General features: G+C 48.8%; 1 protein-coding gene across 1 annotated transcript in view; it reads right to left on the reverse strand.

Moving 5' to 3' along the window:
- Positions 1–294: 294 nt before the first annotated feature.
- The window catches only part of RPH3AL (rabphilin 3A-like (without C2 domains)), a 43,374-nt gene continuing 26,046 nt past the window's right edge, over positions 295–17,622 (reverse strand). The window contains exons 7-10 of the mRNA XM_014953170.1: positions 16,954–17,128; positions 10,286–10,399; positions 9,634–9,810; positions 295–3,192 (exon numbers count right to left, since the gene is read on the reverse strand). Coding sequence (XP_014808656.1) covers positions 3,158–3,192; positions 9,634–9,810; positions 10,286–10,399; positions 16,954–17,128 — 501 coding nt within the window. The 3' untranslated portion in view covers positions 295–3,157. The remainder of the gene's footprint in view (positions 3,193–9,633; positions 9,811–10,285; positions 10,400–16,953; positions 17,129–17,622) is intronic.

A 17,622-nucleotide genomic window follows, 5' to 3' on the forward strand; every position in this document is an offset into this window, starting at 1 on the left:
ACAGAATGACAAGCAGTGCTGCTTTATGCTTAGTGGTTACAACATGGAAAACCTTCCACAGAGGGGCTGAGGAGCAGACCTGTGCCCCCTGCCATCGCCAGCGCGAGGTACCAAAGAAGGGCACGACAAAAGACAAGTTCCAAGTGCAGAATTCAATTACGCTCCAGCCGTGTGAATCACCATTCCACTGCCTGGATTATTTTCCTTCCTCGCTGGAGCCAGCCCAAGGGTTTGGAGAGTAACTGCAACCTGGGAATGGAAAACAACTTTTTACTGTTTCAAGAAAGCCAAGTATTTGTTATCGAGCCAAAGCTTTATTGTTTCCAGTAGTAAAACACTACATAAAAGTTGTAAGGGATGGAGACGAGAATAACAAAATAATAAAAGAAACACAAACAACCAGAGCAGACTGAGCACTATTCACTGAGCCCTTCCTGCCCACCTTAAGCCAACGAAAAAGGCAGTCAACTTGCTACAGGTTTCAGCTAATATTCCAACCAAAGCTACAAAACACAACCAAGAGAGATGTAACAAAGAGAAAAGCGGTCTTTAACAGAAAATATGAGCACAGAGCTGCAGATGTTCCTGTATCACATTCATATGTGGGAGATCACATTCTCCTGGGCTCGATCCTTCCCTCAACTCAAGCGGGGTCTTTCCATAGATGACAATGGTTCTGGCGCAAACTCAGGTGGAATTACTCCATGGAGGTAAATACAGAGGTAAGACAGAAAAGTTTCCAGTCTCACTGGTAGAAGAACAGTCCCAAAACTCTGAGAGCGTTTTATAAAACCTAGCTTCAGTTAAAAATCAAACCCATGCCTCAAAGCAGCACAGTAAGCCAGCAAGGACTACCAGGTTCCTGTGCAGAGCTGGCAACACACAGTGTGGTAAATGGCCCTAAGAAGAGAGGGTTGGGGTGAAAACATGACTGACCTGCCTCCATCGCCCAGGAATGAAGCACAAGAAACACAAGAAGAGTTAGAAATGTTGTGCCTGATTTTAAAAACTTTTTCCAGCTCAGTGTAGAGTTTTTGATGAGAAAGTAATGGGTTTAAAGAAAATTGAGTCAATTTTTAAGTGTCTTTTTCCTTCTCCTTCTTCTGTAGAATTAACTTAGGCTGGCAGACCAAGCGGTCTGAGGCACTCTGGTAATGAGAGCACGAGCAAGACAGCCTCAGAAGGACTGTCAAAAGCTCCAAGGCAAAACAGGACTTTTTTTGGTGGCAGAACACTTCTGAAATTGAAGACCCTACAGTCCCTCAGAAGAAACAGCATGACTTCAGCTCTGAAGTCATACTAGCGTTTTGGCAAAAGCTGACTTTCGGATTTACTTTTTCAGAAAAAGCTAATAATTTTGGCATTATTGCTTTGAGAGATGCAGGTGGTCAAGTCTCAATGGCCAGGCTCAAACAGCACAGATCATGACGTAAAGCATCCCTCAGCAGAGAACAACCTCATCCCTTGCTCTCTTCAAGGCCGATGTTCTGAAGCCCACGTTCAGTGGTTTCTCTTTATGCCATCTCAAAGAGCCCACATCATCCAAAGGTTTTGTTGTCATTTTTAAAAGGGCAGAAACAGATCACGGAGGAGGAGCTGGAAGGACTTTCCCAGAAACTTGCCACAGCACATTAGCTGGAACAGCAGTAAGGGAACAGGCCTCTGTTGGACCATGTTCATTTAGAAAGAAAGTCAAGGATTGATTTCCGATCTCCTGTTAGAGTGTTCCAGCACCCAATCTCATTTATCTTCATACTGCAGCCATTTGTAAAAACATATACTACATGCGCACAAAGCGCCCAGCAGCAAAGGAGAACAGAACGAAAGAGTAATAACCAAGGGAAAAGGCTAATATTAACAGGCACAAATTGCCTTTAAATCCATTATTTCAGAAGGAGCTTTTGGAATACTTTGTTCCTTCAGCAAAAGAAGGGTCAGATCCAAAGCATTTAATAAAAATCCACGGACTCCTACTTGCCTACTGTGGGTTTTGTTCAGGCCTTCAAAGACTTAATTGCTCTGGAGATGTCAGGTAATTTGATTTTTCTCATCTGTCAGGCCTTGGAGGGAAATTGCCATCCCAGAGAATAAGCAGGAGCAGGGCACTCAGCTTTCTACAGCCTGACTCATGATGACACCATCCCTATCAGCCAGATGCTCAAGACTTGGAGGAAAAACATAAAACACAAAAGAAAGGCCCCTGCTCATGCAAGAGCTGACAAGGCATGCATGTAGAAGGAGAATCGACAGAGCTTAACAAGAAAAAGTAGTATGAAAGTTTTTATCCAATTTGGGTATGCAAAGGCAGCCATCTGGGCCATGGGGTGGTGGGTGTTCTCCCACCAGGAGCTGCAGCACACACACACTACCCGTGGCCCCACTGCCAAAGTAACACCCTCACCACAGGACACACAGGCCAGTGCATGGCCAGGAGGACTGAAAAATTCAGAGCAAATCTTTGAGTGTTTCTTAATTAACTAAAGAGTTTCCCAGAGCAGACAGCTCTATCACAGGGAGATCTCAGTGGAAGTGAACAGGAGCACAACTTCACCAGGATGCCCCCACCAAACTTATACCAACTCAAACCACAACAACGATGACAAGAAATACAAGGGGTGACACCCTGGGCCCACAGGAGTCAAGAGCAAATGGAAGCCCCAGTCTCACCCTTGGGGTTCAGAGAGGGAAATCCACCCCTGGGCTGCAGTCTCCTCACACCCCATTTCAGGGACATAGGGGTGAACTTCCCTTTTTCCTAAAGACTGCAAAGCAAGGAACTGAACCCAAGGCAGGGCTTGGCAGGCCAGGAACGGCAGGTGGCACACATTTCTTCAGCTCCAGTGAGCATTTTGTGTGCCCCGTTCAACAAACATGTGTCTGGACACCATGGCAGCACCACACAGCACGGCACCCCTCTCCGAGCAGCACCCCAAAGTGTGTGTCAGTCAGCAGAAGGGGAAACCAGACCAAACCATAAACCAGGTCAGTGAGGCAGGGAGGACAGGCAGGTGCTTTCCCAGGTGCCATTGTGTTGCTAATGCAAGAGCTGGCATCATAAAGTCACCAGTGGCAGCAACTGTCGTCTGGAGTGAGGTCTAGAGGAGTGGGCAAGGGGCAAGAGTCGGATCCAGGCAAAGGAGCTCCATCTTCACCTCCATCAGCATCGCGTTCTGGTGTGGATGCGCCGTTTGCCTTCAAAATATATAAAGACAAAAGTTTTGTTTGGAAAGGAGTGAAGGGGAGAGACTTGACAAAGTTATTTTACATCGCTTTTACATGCTCAGTGCCATTTTAAGAGGTTCCTAAAAATAATAATGAAGAGAACGTCTGTGCATCATTACTCCACACTCTGCCAGCAGTCAGGGCTCATTAAACTTTATTAAAGAAAGAAAAGACAGGGGAAAGAAACAGAGAAAGAAGGAGCTGTACTGCTAGAACTGGTCCTCTGGTACAATGCTTCCCTCAAAGAGCCAAGTCAGACAAAAAGCCAAGCTTCAACTCTCAGGGGTTTCCAGATCAGGTGACAACATCCACATGCCACAGAGCAGGTCCTCTGAGTGACCCTCCTGCCCTCCGTGTGCCTGGGCTGTGGACAGAAGCCATGGCAGAACTTAGCCCTTGCCCAGGACTGGGGATGGGCACAGGACAACAATGCTCTGCTGCAGAAGGCACTCTGGCTCATGTCAGCTACACGAATCCGAGCTAATCACTTCAGCATCCCCTGGCAAAACTCAGAGTCTGCTGGGGCACACTGGTTCCAGCACATGGGGTGAAATGCAGGGCTGGCAATGTGGACAGCTCTAAGGCAGTGACAGGTCAATGCTAACTTATTTCCCTCTTCTCTGAACTTAAGGGGGCACAAATCATGTCTACTCCTGGAGAAAGAGCAGGGGATGTTTCCAGTCACTGCCATTCAAGGCACAAGGAGTCCCACAAATTCCTCCTACCAGCTACTGACCGACATCCCAGTTGAAAGATAGCCTCCCAAGCCATAAAACCTCTCACTGTGTTTACAAAGACTCCAAAATCCAGACTTTTAACTTCTCTATTACTGACTTCCCATACTCTTTCCTTTATGCTTTGTTTTGAAAGATTACATCAACTATTGCCCTCAGTGCTCTGTGTAAAATGCTGAATAGAAAGTTGGAAGGAGTAAACGTACTGCAAAGGGCAGAGAATAAGTCTAAGGACGGGGGGGCAGGAGGCCAGACAGGCTGTTTGATCAAAGACCACAGCACAGACCTCTGCAATGTGAAAGAAGGCACAAAAATAGGAGTTTCATCTTCAGCAGCAGACTTGTTTCCAGATATATTGAGTGAAAGAGGAAAGAGAATGAGTCTTTGTCATTCCTCTATTTTCAAGGGAAAAGTCTTCAATTTAAAATTCCATAAAGAATTACAGAAATAGTGAAAGTAATTTATTCTTTAGGTACTCGAGCCTTTATTCACTTAACTTCAAGACAGACTCAAAAGAGCCGAAAATGTTTTGGTTCTATCACTTGAGGACGAAAATATTTTAATTTCTTAAAATATGGAAGGGGCATATGCTTCTTCTAAGGTTCTTATTTACAAATGCATTGTATATAGAATGCAAATCTTGAATCATTTCCTAATGCTGTCAGTACCCAAAGACATGTTTTATTTATAAATACAGCAGGACCATTCAGTGCTCTGCAGTACCAACACGAGGAGACAGAGACGGCTCAAAGCTTCTCAGCCATGAAGGCACAATTCAATTTTTTCACTTTGTGGAAGACGGACAACTTGTCCTCCTTGGAAGGAGGAAAACTCAATCCCATCACAGTGGTGGCAAGCCTTAAGTAAAGGGGGGAAAGTAGCCAGTGCAGGGGGCAGAGGCTTGGAGGGGAGAGGCTGGGTGTAGGTGAGGGTCTCTCCTCCACATCTGACCTCCCCCTTCCTCCCTATCCTGTGCCCTCAGTGCAGGCAGAGACCAAATGCAGAGGAAGGAAGAGCAGGGGTTGCAAGCACGGCTCCCTCGTGTTGTTGCCCACCTATTCTGCCCCACTGCAACGCCAATCCTGGAAGACTACACTGGATTGGCTGTAGCTCACACAGACAAGGGAAACAAGCAGTCAGAAAACATTTAAGCAACTTTCTCACCAAGCGCAGGAAAACAAAAGTCACCTCCCCAAAGACTGCCATGAAGAAAGTCATTAAAGAAATTATTATCCCATTCAGAGGCTAATTACTGTTAGGACAATTTTTTTTCCTACATGGAATGCAGTAGTTAGACCCACTGAAGCAAAATGTTACCTTCTCATTGTCCCTGAGGGGACAAAAGAGACATCTGAGAGACAGAAGGAAAGGGAAAAAAAAAGATGTTAATGCTTTAACTTCAAAGATGGCCTGAGAATATTCTGCCACAAAAATAATGCAGAATGGCTCTGCCTGTCTCATGTATTAACAACCTGCATATTTATGAGCAAAAGTTGATGTCTACCCCAGCCAGGCAGGCACTGAGCCACGGAGAGCGCGACACCACCTCATTTCTAAATCCAGTCAATTCCTGAAAGACAGGGCATAAATCTCCCCAAATTAGGAGAGCTGGAAGCAGCATTTCCTGCCCATCTCTCTCAGCTCCAGGCCCATTTCTCAGCCCTGTTCATCCTCTCCCAGCACAACAGCTACAAAGCAAGCAAAGAGAGGCATCCAGAAGCTACAACTTCAGCCCCCCGGGAGAAGGGCTCAGGTTGGACCTGCTGACCTCTGGAGGTCCTTCCAGCCAGTCTCAACCTGTGATTGCAAGCCACAACGTTTCTTATACCCCACCAGGCGCTGCCATCATTGCCTCAGCTCCTAGACTCAGCAACACCAGTGTTTAACGTGGCTCTGTTTAACTGCCAGCTGCTGTAGCGCTCTTTAAGTATTAATGATTTAGACAACACATTGGCAAACAAGCAGAGATGGGGAGACTGTGATTTGCACTCAGACGTATGCTACTCCTTCATCAGCTTATCTTGTGGCTGTTTCTCAAACCTCCTCTTTTAAGCACAAATCAGAGTCTTCTCCAGCCCCACAGCCCATGCCAAACTCACTCACTGCTCCCTACCAGCAATTTGTTCAGGTGACCCACAGAATATCAAACAGGATTGACCCATTCCTTACACAAGGTCCTCAGAAGACACTGAGGACCCCATTAACTTGGGCCCATCAAAGTACAACTTGCTACTGATCTGAGGAGTCTTAATTTACCCCCTGCAGTAGCCAGGTCCAAGCTCAAAGACATTATCTCCGTTAAAAGCTCTCCACAGGCTAATGAAAACCACTGTAATATATTGATGATTTCTTTGTTTAGTTCTGTTTAATATTCCCTTTAATAAAAATGTTGTAATTAACAATAGTGAGGATTTTGGTCTTTTTTAACTGAGACATCTCTTAACATACCAGCTGTACAGCCAGAACAAGGTGAGTCACCTCCCTAGCTGGGGGCAAGTAAGTGGAAAAAGAAAGACTGGGCTTCTTTCCTGTGTGAAAATTTCATTCTCTTTAGGATAAAACATTCTCCAGGAAAACCAGCACATGACCTTCCTCTTAACAGCTATCATGTCAGAACGGGCACCTCCAGGAACCGGAGCTTCAGAAGAAGAAGAAACACCAGACCCTCAGAAAACGGTACTTTTGAAAGGGTTTGAAAGCAGGTGGTATAAAAAAAAAATAAAATTGGCAGCCTCTCAACTCACCACTCTCTTCCGCAACTTTGGCTCATGGGCTGAGGTTGCCTAAATCCCAATGCAGCTCTGACAATGAGTCATTTTATGACAAACCCCAGGCTTCATTATCTGCCTCACCAAACCCCAGCTAGAGCTGGAGCAACACACTGGAAACCTGCAAACTTTTTTTTAATAGGTCCTTGTTTTCCCTTGGCTGCACGACCATGCTGTTGTCTTGGCCTTCAGGCTTAAAGAGCTAAGGACTATGAGCACAGCTGCATTTGCAGTACCACCCCCTAATGCCCCGTTCTGGCTGTGGCCTGGGATTTAAGAATGCTAAAGTGTTCTGCAAAGTCGCACTTGAGACTGGAATTAGAGCAGAGGTGAGAAAAAGAAGCAAAAAGAAAGTCACCGATAGAACAACACCTGAGGTGCTAATATGAAGCAAAAATTGCTCCCAACACAGCGTTACGAAGTTGCACACCCTTTCAGAAAAGCTACAGCAAAAACTTCCTTTAATTCTGCAGCTTTAAATCTTCCTTTAAATCTGCAATTTAAATGAGCAAGGATCTTTGCCCCTTGCTCTGCTTTAGGGTCAGAGCTGAGCCCAGGGACTGTCCCACAGGCAGGGAGATGCAGTGAAGAGTTTTCCCAGTCTTGACATACAGCACCCATCACCTCCACCACTCTTTGAAGAGGGGAATCTGCAATTTAAATGAGCAAGGATCTTTGCCCCTTGCTCTGCTTTAGGGTCAGAGCTGAGCCCAGGGACTGTCCCACAGGCAGGGAGATGCAGTGAAGAGTTTTCCCAGTCTTGACATACAGCACCCATCACCTCCACCACTCTTTGAAGAGGTGAACAGCAAAAGCAGGTTCTGGTTTTTGGCCAACAGTGGCATCCAGAGGGACCCATCACGAAAAGCCCCTCACAGAAAGACTAAGCTCTGATCTAAAGATGGAGGAGATGCCACTCTGCCTGGAGGCTCCCAGCATTTGCACACCCGAGACCCTTCAGCATCCCAGAGCACGTGGACCCCTCGTCAGAGCAGGTCACTTCCCCAGGGACTACAGTGCTGGTTCTGCTCTTCTCTTGCCAGGCTGCTGGCAAAGCACCTCCTGTGGGCACAGAGCCATAGCTGTAGTGCCACCTAACTCCCTGTTGAGCCTGTAGCTGCTCCCTGGCCCAGGAGGATGCTCAGCTGGTGGCTGGTTCCCTCATGTGACACAACATGGAGAACACCACTTGCTACCACTCTGCACCAGTTCCCAAGCCAGTACCTGCCAACTGCAACCACCACCAGCTTCATTCCCCCCCAGTACATGAGCAGAAATACTTGCTGCCCTCTCTCTGCCTCCCTCCCCCAGCGCTGGGGGCCACAGAACCCTCCTCCCAAGGCAATCGTTGCCACAAGCACCACGTCTGAAGAAAGCAGCCACTTCTGCAGGAAGACTGGGAAATAAATGACCCCAGATATAATAAAGATCTTTACAGATATTCTCTAGTCAGCCAACCCGGCTTAACCTTTTCCTCAGCAGAATCCTCTCTACGTCTCAGGGACTATTTTAACTGGGCTCATGAGATTGCTACAGTTTACATTTTTAAAATATTGTCCATGCTGCCTGTCATTTTTAGCTCTCCCTCGCCTCGCAAGGAGAGATCCCCCTGGAAAGCGCTGACCTCTTGTGCCAAGATTTGCATATGAGGTTTTTGTGAGGAAAAAGGCATTTTCTGCCTGTGACATATTGTTTGCACTGCCGTAGCCTTGCAGCAGTTAGTTTGAACAGTGGGCAGGAAAGCTCCAAAGTGCTAAGCGCTGTACAAACACAGGGTCCAGGTGTGCATCCATCCAGACTTCAGCACAGCCACGTAGCACCAGCAGGAAAAGCACCCAAAGGGGTCACAGCCACTACCCACCACCACCACCTCCTGCTTCAGCCCCACAGAACAACCTGCTGATCCACTCCCAAGGACTGCGGAGCCAACACACAATGGGAATCAGCCGTCTCTAATGCCACAGCCAACAGGGGCTTAAAATAAACCCAGTCCCGGGGCGGCACTATAATCCAGAGAGAGGACAGACAAAGCAGAAGTATCACTCATCTGATTTGCTTTGTGAAAACTAAAATTAAAGAAAACCGCAAATCTCCGAAACTTGGGGAGGGAGGGAAGAGCAGAGAAACAATTTTATGCTGCCTATTTCTAGCAGGAAGCGTGGGGAGGGGGACTATGACTCTATGTTGCACTAAAGGATAAACCTGCTCTCTCTAATCCAATTTACGCCTCAGCATGCACAGCACAAAACAGGCTCAGGAACAAAAGGAGTGGCAGTTCACAGGGCGGCAGGAACGCTCTGGAGGGTGCGGCGCTAAACGATAACTTAAGGGGTTATTGAATAGATTAGCAGGAACCGCAGAGAGAACACATTTGCATCTCTTTCAGCTGCTCCAGATCAGATGCGATAGCAGCCTCTGCTCGCAGTCACTTAATTGTTCCAAGGTTGTTGAGGGGGAAAAAAGTGTCTTTTTTTGTACTGCAGAGTTCTGGGAAGAGCCATGCCTGGCTTTAAGAGCCATCCAACATTAGGAAAATTTTTATTCAGTCTCATAAAGCTGCTGGACTTCTGCTTTGCCTCAGTAAAAGCTCAGTCTGTTCTGCTGCCTCTGCAGGGCAGGTGGGAGCTCCGGGCCTTTGCAGGGGGACAGACCCAGGCTACGGCTTCTTTTGGAGGCGGGTGTAGGCAGCTCCCACCCCAGACGATTACTCATGTTGCAGAATAGATTCTGCACGCAGGGAAGAGGGAAGGAGTGAGTTGTAATGCTGTGACAGCATCTGCCACGAGAAAAGCAGCAGGGAAAGGTGATCCCGGGCCACATCTTTGCCAGGTGTGCCTCTGAGAAAGCTGTGCTTTGAGGGAAGTCAGCCCCAAAAGCATGGATCTCCCCAGAGAGGAGGGTCAGCTTACCAGGGACTCTGCTGCCAACATCACTGTCGCGCCCGTCCGCTGGCTGGTCGCTCTGGCAGCTCTCCGTGGCGCTGAGGGCAGCCCCCTGCTCACTGCCCAGGCTGCTGTGGCTCCCTGAGAGGGCAGGGGAGTGGGCTCTTCCCAGCACCACAGCCTGGCTGGGTTCCCCGACGGGTGCTGCGGGGACACAACAGAGAGATGTTGCTGTGGGAGGGAGAAGAGGGTGCAGATGCTGGGCTAAGTCCTGAGAGAGCAGCAGCCACCCAGCTCCCAGCCAGGCACCTCCAGGAGAAGGGCCAAAATCCAGTTCCCATGCTCTGCTCCTAAAATGGCACCAGCAATTCCAGTGCTATAAAGTCAGGAGTGAGGAACTGGCCGGAGACATGCTGCCAGGCAGCCAGGAGCAGCTCCCAGCTGCAAGGACAGACCCTGAAAGGCTGCAGACAATAGAGTAACCCCACCACCAGTCTAACCCACTGATACTATTCCAGTGATAAAGGACCAGAGCCTCACCCAGCACAGCTAAAGCCAGTGGGCTGCACCCCCGTAGGGCAGGCAAGCAGCTGAGCCAAAACCCACAGTACCAAGAGCTAAACATTCAAGCACTTTTCCATTTCTCTCCCTCCAGCCACAAGGAATAGCAACTCCTCACCCAGTCCTGCTCGGTGTTTTCTGCCTTGTGAGCCTTTCGACCCCGCAGGTAAAGGTTTGTCATCCAGGCTGGAGGAACTGAACTCCGAGTCGCTCTCACTGTCACTAGAAACCACTGCAGAAAAGATCGGGGGGGAGGAGAGGAGAGAGACAGTTATTCACAATGTTCATAACACTTACCAAAGAGGGTGCCAGATGGATCCAAATAAAACATGAACAAATGCTGACTCGCTGATCACGTTCCCCCTCTCCAAAAGGAGCCCTACCTGCAGTTTCCCCACAGCTGTTCACTCTTCCTCCCAAACATGGCATGCTTTTACTTTTTACAGATGATTTGTAACTCCACTGCACATACTCCGGTGATGCCAGCACCTGAAGCAGATGCACACACCACTAGTGCTTGTCCTAAACCTCACTGGGACCATGAGGACCACATCACCCCTGCACCGCACTTTGCTGCCCAAAGCTAAGAGCCCTGCGGTGTGGCTGGTCTGGGAGCTAGCTTCTGCTCCTGCTGACCCCCATCCTGGCATAACAGTGAGCCCCCTCCTCATGCTGTTTGCTGTCTCCCATGTGGAAGTAACACAGTAAGGGCTGAGTTGGGTACAAGACTAGTTCTGTCTCAGCTGCAGGGTCCCAGCTCCACAATAAGAGCACCCACACTGGAGTAATGTGGGAAGAGGGGCTGTGGAGGCTCCAGGATCTGAAGAAAACACCACATAAATACTGAGAATATCTACTATAAAACTCTGCAGTGACTACATGAAGAACTAGCCTTACTAGCTCATGGTCCATTCAGCAGACACTCATCCCTATCAGCACACTGCCCAGAACTAAATTACTCCTATGTCCCCAAGGCTTAAAAGGCACGGGTGACTCCTCTTCCTCAAGAAGACTGCTCCCTCATTTCAAGGCCAATTTTTTTTTTCCCTTCTTTCCCCCACCCCCAAATTCTGGCCCTAATCCTGCTGCTTTTCACCCTCCACAGTTTGCACAAGATCTGAAGGAGCCTCATTTTGCCAGACACAACTTCCCAAATTGGCAGGTATCACACAATTATGCAAACACCTCTCCTGCTTGTACCAGTGTAAAAGATAACTCAACTGCCAGCTGCTCTGGATAAAATGAGAAAGGTGTTTTTTCAACTCCTGGGTTTTTGTAATGGCCTGATCTCAGAACAGAAATGATGGGGCTGAGGAGGAAGGTAACAGGAAAACAGCTGTCTTTTGTTTGAGGGATTGTGCCTACAGCATTTCTCCATCTGACCAAGGCAGATACCAGCTCTCCTGGCAGCTCAGAAGCCATTTCAAACAGTGGGGCACAATTCCTGGTAAAAAGTACAATACTGGCTCATGTGGGAAATAGACTAGAAATATACTCCATATAGAGGGGATATACTGCAATAGAGGGAAATATACTGCAACCTATAGCCTCTACTGTAGAAAAAGGAAGCCCCAACTATTTCTTTATATTCATCAATATGTATTTATAAGCTGACATTCACATGAGAAATTAGTTCCTCGTTCTGCTACTGAACAAACCACTTGGCCCCTGCGCTGCGTTACTTGTAGTGCCCAACCTCATGGTGTTGCCAGACACAGGAGGGATGTGGGTGCAGTGGCACAAGGTGATAACCGTAGGTAGCGAAGGGAGCTGTCAGTTCATCTCTGTATCAGCCTTAAAATTCACTACATGCAGCTCTCAGAGCTACAAATCCTTTAACACTGTGCAGGGCAGGAGGATGGGCATTTCCCCCCTCGCACAGGCAAGCACAAGCTGTCAAACGTCTCTGCCAAGGACCTCAGCAGACGTTCCTGTATTCAGGCAGCGATCTGTACTACATAAAATATTTTATTAAAAAAAAAATATATTAATACCTAAAATAGCGCTTTTCTGGAGTTAACATCTCTGAGGATATTAAAGCTGGCTGCCAGAGTTATTGCAAAGTGTTATTGGAGTTGCCCTGGCGGGCAGCTCCCCATGCACACCACCTTGCTGAGAAGTGCTGCGCAGGGGGCAGGCTGCCCAGACCCCTGGTCACTGCCCACGCAGCCTTTCCCCGGGCACCGGCTCCTCCTGCACCCACAGCCTTCCCCTCCCAGCACCATCAGAAATGGGACTTCTCACCTGCAGGGAAAGGGGCTGCGGAGCTGAGCTGGGAAGAAGCCCCACTACCAGCAGAGGGGCTGCACTTCTCAGTAAGAGCCCTCAAAGCAAAGGTTTGGCTTTGTGCTTTGCTCTCTGAAAGACAGCTTCACGATTTTCCCAAAGCTCCCTGGGAGAGGTGGGGATATATATATTAATACTGTTAATAACAACCCATACATACCAGGCTCTTTGCTACAAAATCCAAATCTCAGCTCTGAGAATCATTCTGACCATCCCATTGCCCAATTCCCTCGGCAAATGCACTCCTGTCCCACTTGGCCGTCATCTTTTTTTGGCCTCCTGAATTAAAAAAAATCCATTGCTTTAGAACACATCCTTCCTCCATGAATCCTTTAAAAATGCTGGAAGTCAGGATTTATTTGGAGAAGGCCAGAAAGAATCACTGGAGGTGACTTTAGCTGCCTTCCCTTCTGCCACTCAGCAGTTCAGACAGGACCAGCACAAGAGGAGGAAAATATTAATGACATGAAGGCACTCACACTGCAGGAACAGCCCTGTCTGCTCTCATTTCCTCTGCTGCCAATAAGAGTGTATTTTACCCACTGCACCAACGTTTCCCTTTAAGGTAATTTTTCTCCCAAAGCTCCCAGACCTTCTGCTGGCACTTTCCAAAGCCCAGAAGTCGTAAATCTGGTGTTCCAGCAGTTGCTGATATATCAATAAGAGCCGTTGGACAGCTGTACTTTCAGAGAACGTAACAGATTTATCCCTCTCCATCTCCAGCTGACTGAAAAAAAGCTCATAGAAAGAAATGTGTGAAAATAGAACTCGCAAGAAAACCAGTATTCCCACAAGGAGCGGGTCACTCATTGAGGGCTTGAACCCCTGCAGCTGCTGCCAGAGTCCACGATCCCTCCAACATGTGGTTCAACCTCTAAGCCAGAGGTATTGGAGCCTCGTGGCACAGAGAGCCACAGGGAATGGTGGAGAGCTGCTGGGCTGCACTTAACCCAGCAGCAGAGGACACGGGGAGGCAGTGCCAAGGCCAAGGAGAAAGGTGCACTTGGCTGGGGTTGAACGCTAATATTAAATGTGTGCATTGGGCATGAGCACATCTGCGATGGGAACAGCCAGCCATGCTCCCTCCCGCTGTCCATCGCAGCGCAGAGCTCAGTCCCTGCAAACATAAAGCTTGGCACTTCTTGCAGCTGCCAAAAATACAGAAAAAGCACATGGGGACTCACGGGTACCCTGCAGCAACAGCTCCAAAGAGCCACACATGCTCAGCGCAGCCAAGATGCACAGGATGAGCGGCAACTCCCTTTCAGAAGCAGCACACACGCAGCTCCAGCGCTGCACAAACTTGTAGACAAGTTGGATGACCCCCTCGGTGGCCTGCAAAGTGCTTGACGTGCCCCAACATCTGCTCCATCACTCGGGGATTTGGCCTCCAGCACACAGATGCTGGGTGAACCCACTGCATCCCCCAGCCCAGCCCCTGCTCCTCTGCCTCCGACAGCGCTGAGCCCAGCACGTCGCATTGCTTGGCAACAGGACTAGAACACATTGCAACAGGAGAAACCACCGGAGACCAAGCAGAGCAGCAGGCAGCCCTCATGCCAAACAGTGCAACAGCTCAGGGATCTCACTTCTTTTTTTTCCACCCAGATGCTTTACATTTTTTCCTGCAGAACTCAGAGTTCGGAAGAAGGAAAGCCCTGCTGCTTATTGCTCTCCACCCCCTGACAACCCCGTCCTGCCTGACCCAGTGCAGAAACCCACCCACATTCCACCACATGGAGCAGAGCTGCTCCCCAGCACAAGAAATATTACTGCTATTCTCCCCGTGACAATACATTTGTGCCTTAACTAATAGCAGGGTTCCCATGGCAACTGCTTGTTTATTACAGAAAAACTAAAAGCAACAGCAAATCCCAGTGTCAGTCAGCACGAGAGAAATAATGGGTGTGTAAAAATAAAACTTCTTCCTGGTGGGTTTGGCTTTTCTTCCAAGAGGCACGTTCCTGTGGTCCCTTGGTCCCGCTGCCTTTCCACCCTCCTGCAGCAGGAGCAGCCGGTACCCAGGGCCTAGCATTGATCCTTTCCTTTTAAGGGGGAAAAAGGAACCCGAGGTTTGTCCCATCCCTGCTGAAAGGCAGCCCGCGTCAAAAGGAAGATGCCAAAAGGACAACCATGGCTTCTCTCTCCCAGGCTCTCCAGGGGCTGTGCTGGGACATGGCTGTCTGTACCGGTCCCACCTGACTTGGATCCCTTAATAGCTGAGAGACAGCTCCTTCAGCACCTCAGGAAGCAAGCGGTGGGGTTAGACAGGGCTGGCCAAGATAACAGAAACCCCACCGAGAGCAGCCTGTCAGAGTCACGCACGTTAAATGCCAGACCTCATTCCCGAGAACATCCTGCCAAACAAGCAACAGGGCTTTACTCAGTGCCGAAAGGACGTGTTCAGATGAGGGCGTACGAGCTGTGAGCTGACAAATGCTATCAGCCAGGCAGAGGTAAGGCAGGCTCCTTGTCAGCCATGGCCTTGTAAAGCTCAGTCCGGGCCCAGTCACGGATTCACACTGGCAATATCACAACTACATCATCTCCACGGGGGAAGGATGCAGGCTGCCCTGCACATTGCAGAGGTTTCGGGTGACAAAAAGCAGAAGTCCCAGTACTGGCAGATGAAAGAGTTAAATGAAGGGGCAAGATGTACAAGCTCCCAGCTTCAGAGATGAATTACAGCCCGCAGTGGCCACTGAAAGCTGTCCAGAGGACAGGCAGCCTAATACAAAAGGGCAACAAGGAAAGAAAGCACCAGAAAATAGAACTATAAATTAATGTTATCCAACCCATAAAATAGCAGCCAGCCAAAAATCAGAGCAGAGGGAGAAAGGCATCTCACCACCCACATCAAAGCCTACCAAAGGCCACTTTGCTGTCCTCCACCTGCTCCTTTGCTGCTCCTGACGGTATTTAGGGGGAGGCTTTCTCCCAAAACAAAGCTCACCGAAAAAGCCGAGCTAAAAAGCTGGCCAGGTCTGGGACTGCTACATTTGACTTGTAATGTTTTCTGCATCGTGTGAACAGAAAATACCTCATCAATCAGTTCATTTGCCAAGACAAGTCCTTCCAAGCATCTCCTGGAGGGAAGCACAACCATCTATTGTTGATCTAATTTGTCTTTAATTACAAAAGTTACAGTAGGGCTGGGAGTGCTTTCCTAGCTGGGGCCTGAAGAGAAGGTTTGCAAACCCAACTCTCCCGAGTCCTCTTTATTAAAAGGTTATTTCGCCCTCCACTACTGATAAGATTTATCTTGATGAGGAAGAGTGTATGCTGCTGGTTCGCTGAAGAGGTCTTCTCCAATTGAGGGGATCTAATAGCAAAAGACAGAAGGGGAGGGAGGCCAGACAGTTCTGCTAATCCACACCAGAAAGAAATTAACAGAAATCAAAGCAGACTGGCAGCAGCTTTAATTCTGCAGCATCCATCCACTGCTGTGCTAATGACCCTGAGTGCTCAGCTCCTCAATGCCGAGCTGTTTGCCCCCAGGTGGCTCTAGGCTTAGCTCTGGAGTGGGCATAAGAACAACAACAGGGTGGGCAGATGGAAGAGAGGGGGGAAAAAAAGCCCTACAAGGCAGCGCTGTGAATGGGATCTGACGTGGCAGTGATCCAAGATGCCACATGTGATACAACAGTCTACTTCAATCAAGGTCTACCTCAAAGAACAGGGATGTGAGTGCTGAAGCTAATAAATCTTCAGGCTTGTCAGTGCTCTGGCCCCAGCCCTGCACAGGGCTAAGTTAATCAACAGCTTCTCTGAGACACATTTAAAGAACAACTCAGCTCTCCATGCTGCAAACCTCAGCCCCCTTCCCAAGGCCTGGGGAAGGAGCTTCACCTTTTGTGAATCTCACCAGCTCAGGGGAGTCAGGCACAAAAGGACACAGCATCAGCTTGCTCCTGCCCGCTAGAAGAATATCTCTGCTCAATTGCTCCAGGCCCCAGGGAGATGCTGGCAGCATAATTTCTAACCCAGCTCAAAGCAACTTGAGATATCTGCCCAACTGTGCTTTGTAGAGCAGCAGAAGCGCAGAAGCAAGGAATAAGCAGCCCCAAGGAGGGAGGGAATAAGACCAGCCTTTTGTCAGCCTTGGCTGCACAAGGATGTCCATCAGTGGCACCATCCTATGTAGTTCAGGAGAAGGAGTTCTTTGAGCTGTGACTGCAGACAGGTGTCTGTTTCACAGCTTGTTGTTCTCTTGGCAGTCCCAGGAAAACAGTGAGGGGGTACAGGGAATGGAGGAAAGCAAGGGAAGACTGAAGGACTGGGGCTAGTCTGGGCCACCAATGTGAACTTAAATAACAGCAAAACCTGAAAAGCATAGCAAAAAAAAAATCCAATGCTGCCCACAAGGGAAACACACTACATCTTGTGGGCTATCCCATATCTCTGACAGGGAGTGTTCCCTACTGGCTGAATCCTACCAGAAACAGTAGAAGCCAGGTACTTGTCCCCATCTGCTTCCTGGGCATGGAGCAGACAACCAACCTTTTCCCCTGGCCCAGGTGAAGGATCGGCTGGTCCCGACGCTCTCTGCCTCCTGCACGGCTGGCTCACTTAGCCAAGGCTGCGAGTGCAGCTCACTGGATTTGCTACTGCTCTTCAAAGGTGTGATGTACTTGGGCAGTCCTTTGTAGAACCATGCACCAGACCTCTTCCAAACCTGTTGGAGACAGAGACACAGCACCTTAAGCCTGGGCTTTTACAGCAAGAGAGTGTAGCCAGCACCAAACAAGCTGCCCACCAAGCCTGGCCCAGCCACTCCCTCTGAGCTAACTTGACCTCACTCAAACACGGGGAGGGTCAAGCCTTGCAACTCACAAAGCCCAACAGTTCCCCTCCACTCCGCAACTACCACAGCACCCCAAATTCCTCCCCACACATTGTCAGCCCAGCTTAACCTCAGTCCTTCTTCCACCACTAAAAATTTCAATGAGCAACAGGCACAGACTGAAGGAGGAGCAGAGGGTGATCGTGCAAACCACGGAGCTTTTTACATTCTCTGGGTCAAGACTAGATGTTTCTCTGATGCCGTGCTCAAGTCAAACACACATTCCCAGGCTTACTACAAGGATATTGGGATGAAGTTCCCTGATCTGGACTACAGAGCAGGCAGTTCAGATTCTGCATCTGTTGCTTTGCCATTGGGAATGCACA

This window comes from Calidris pugnax, unplaced genomic scaffold (assembly GCF_001431845.1).
Source record: "Calidris pugnax isolate Ruff unplaced genomic scaffold, ASM143184v1 scaffold133, whole genome shotgun sequence".
NCBI classification, from domain to species: domain Eukaryota; kingdom Metazoa; phylum Chordata; class Aves; order Charadriiformes; family Scolopacidae; genus Calidris; species Calidris pugnax.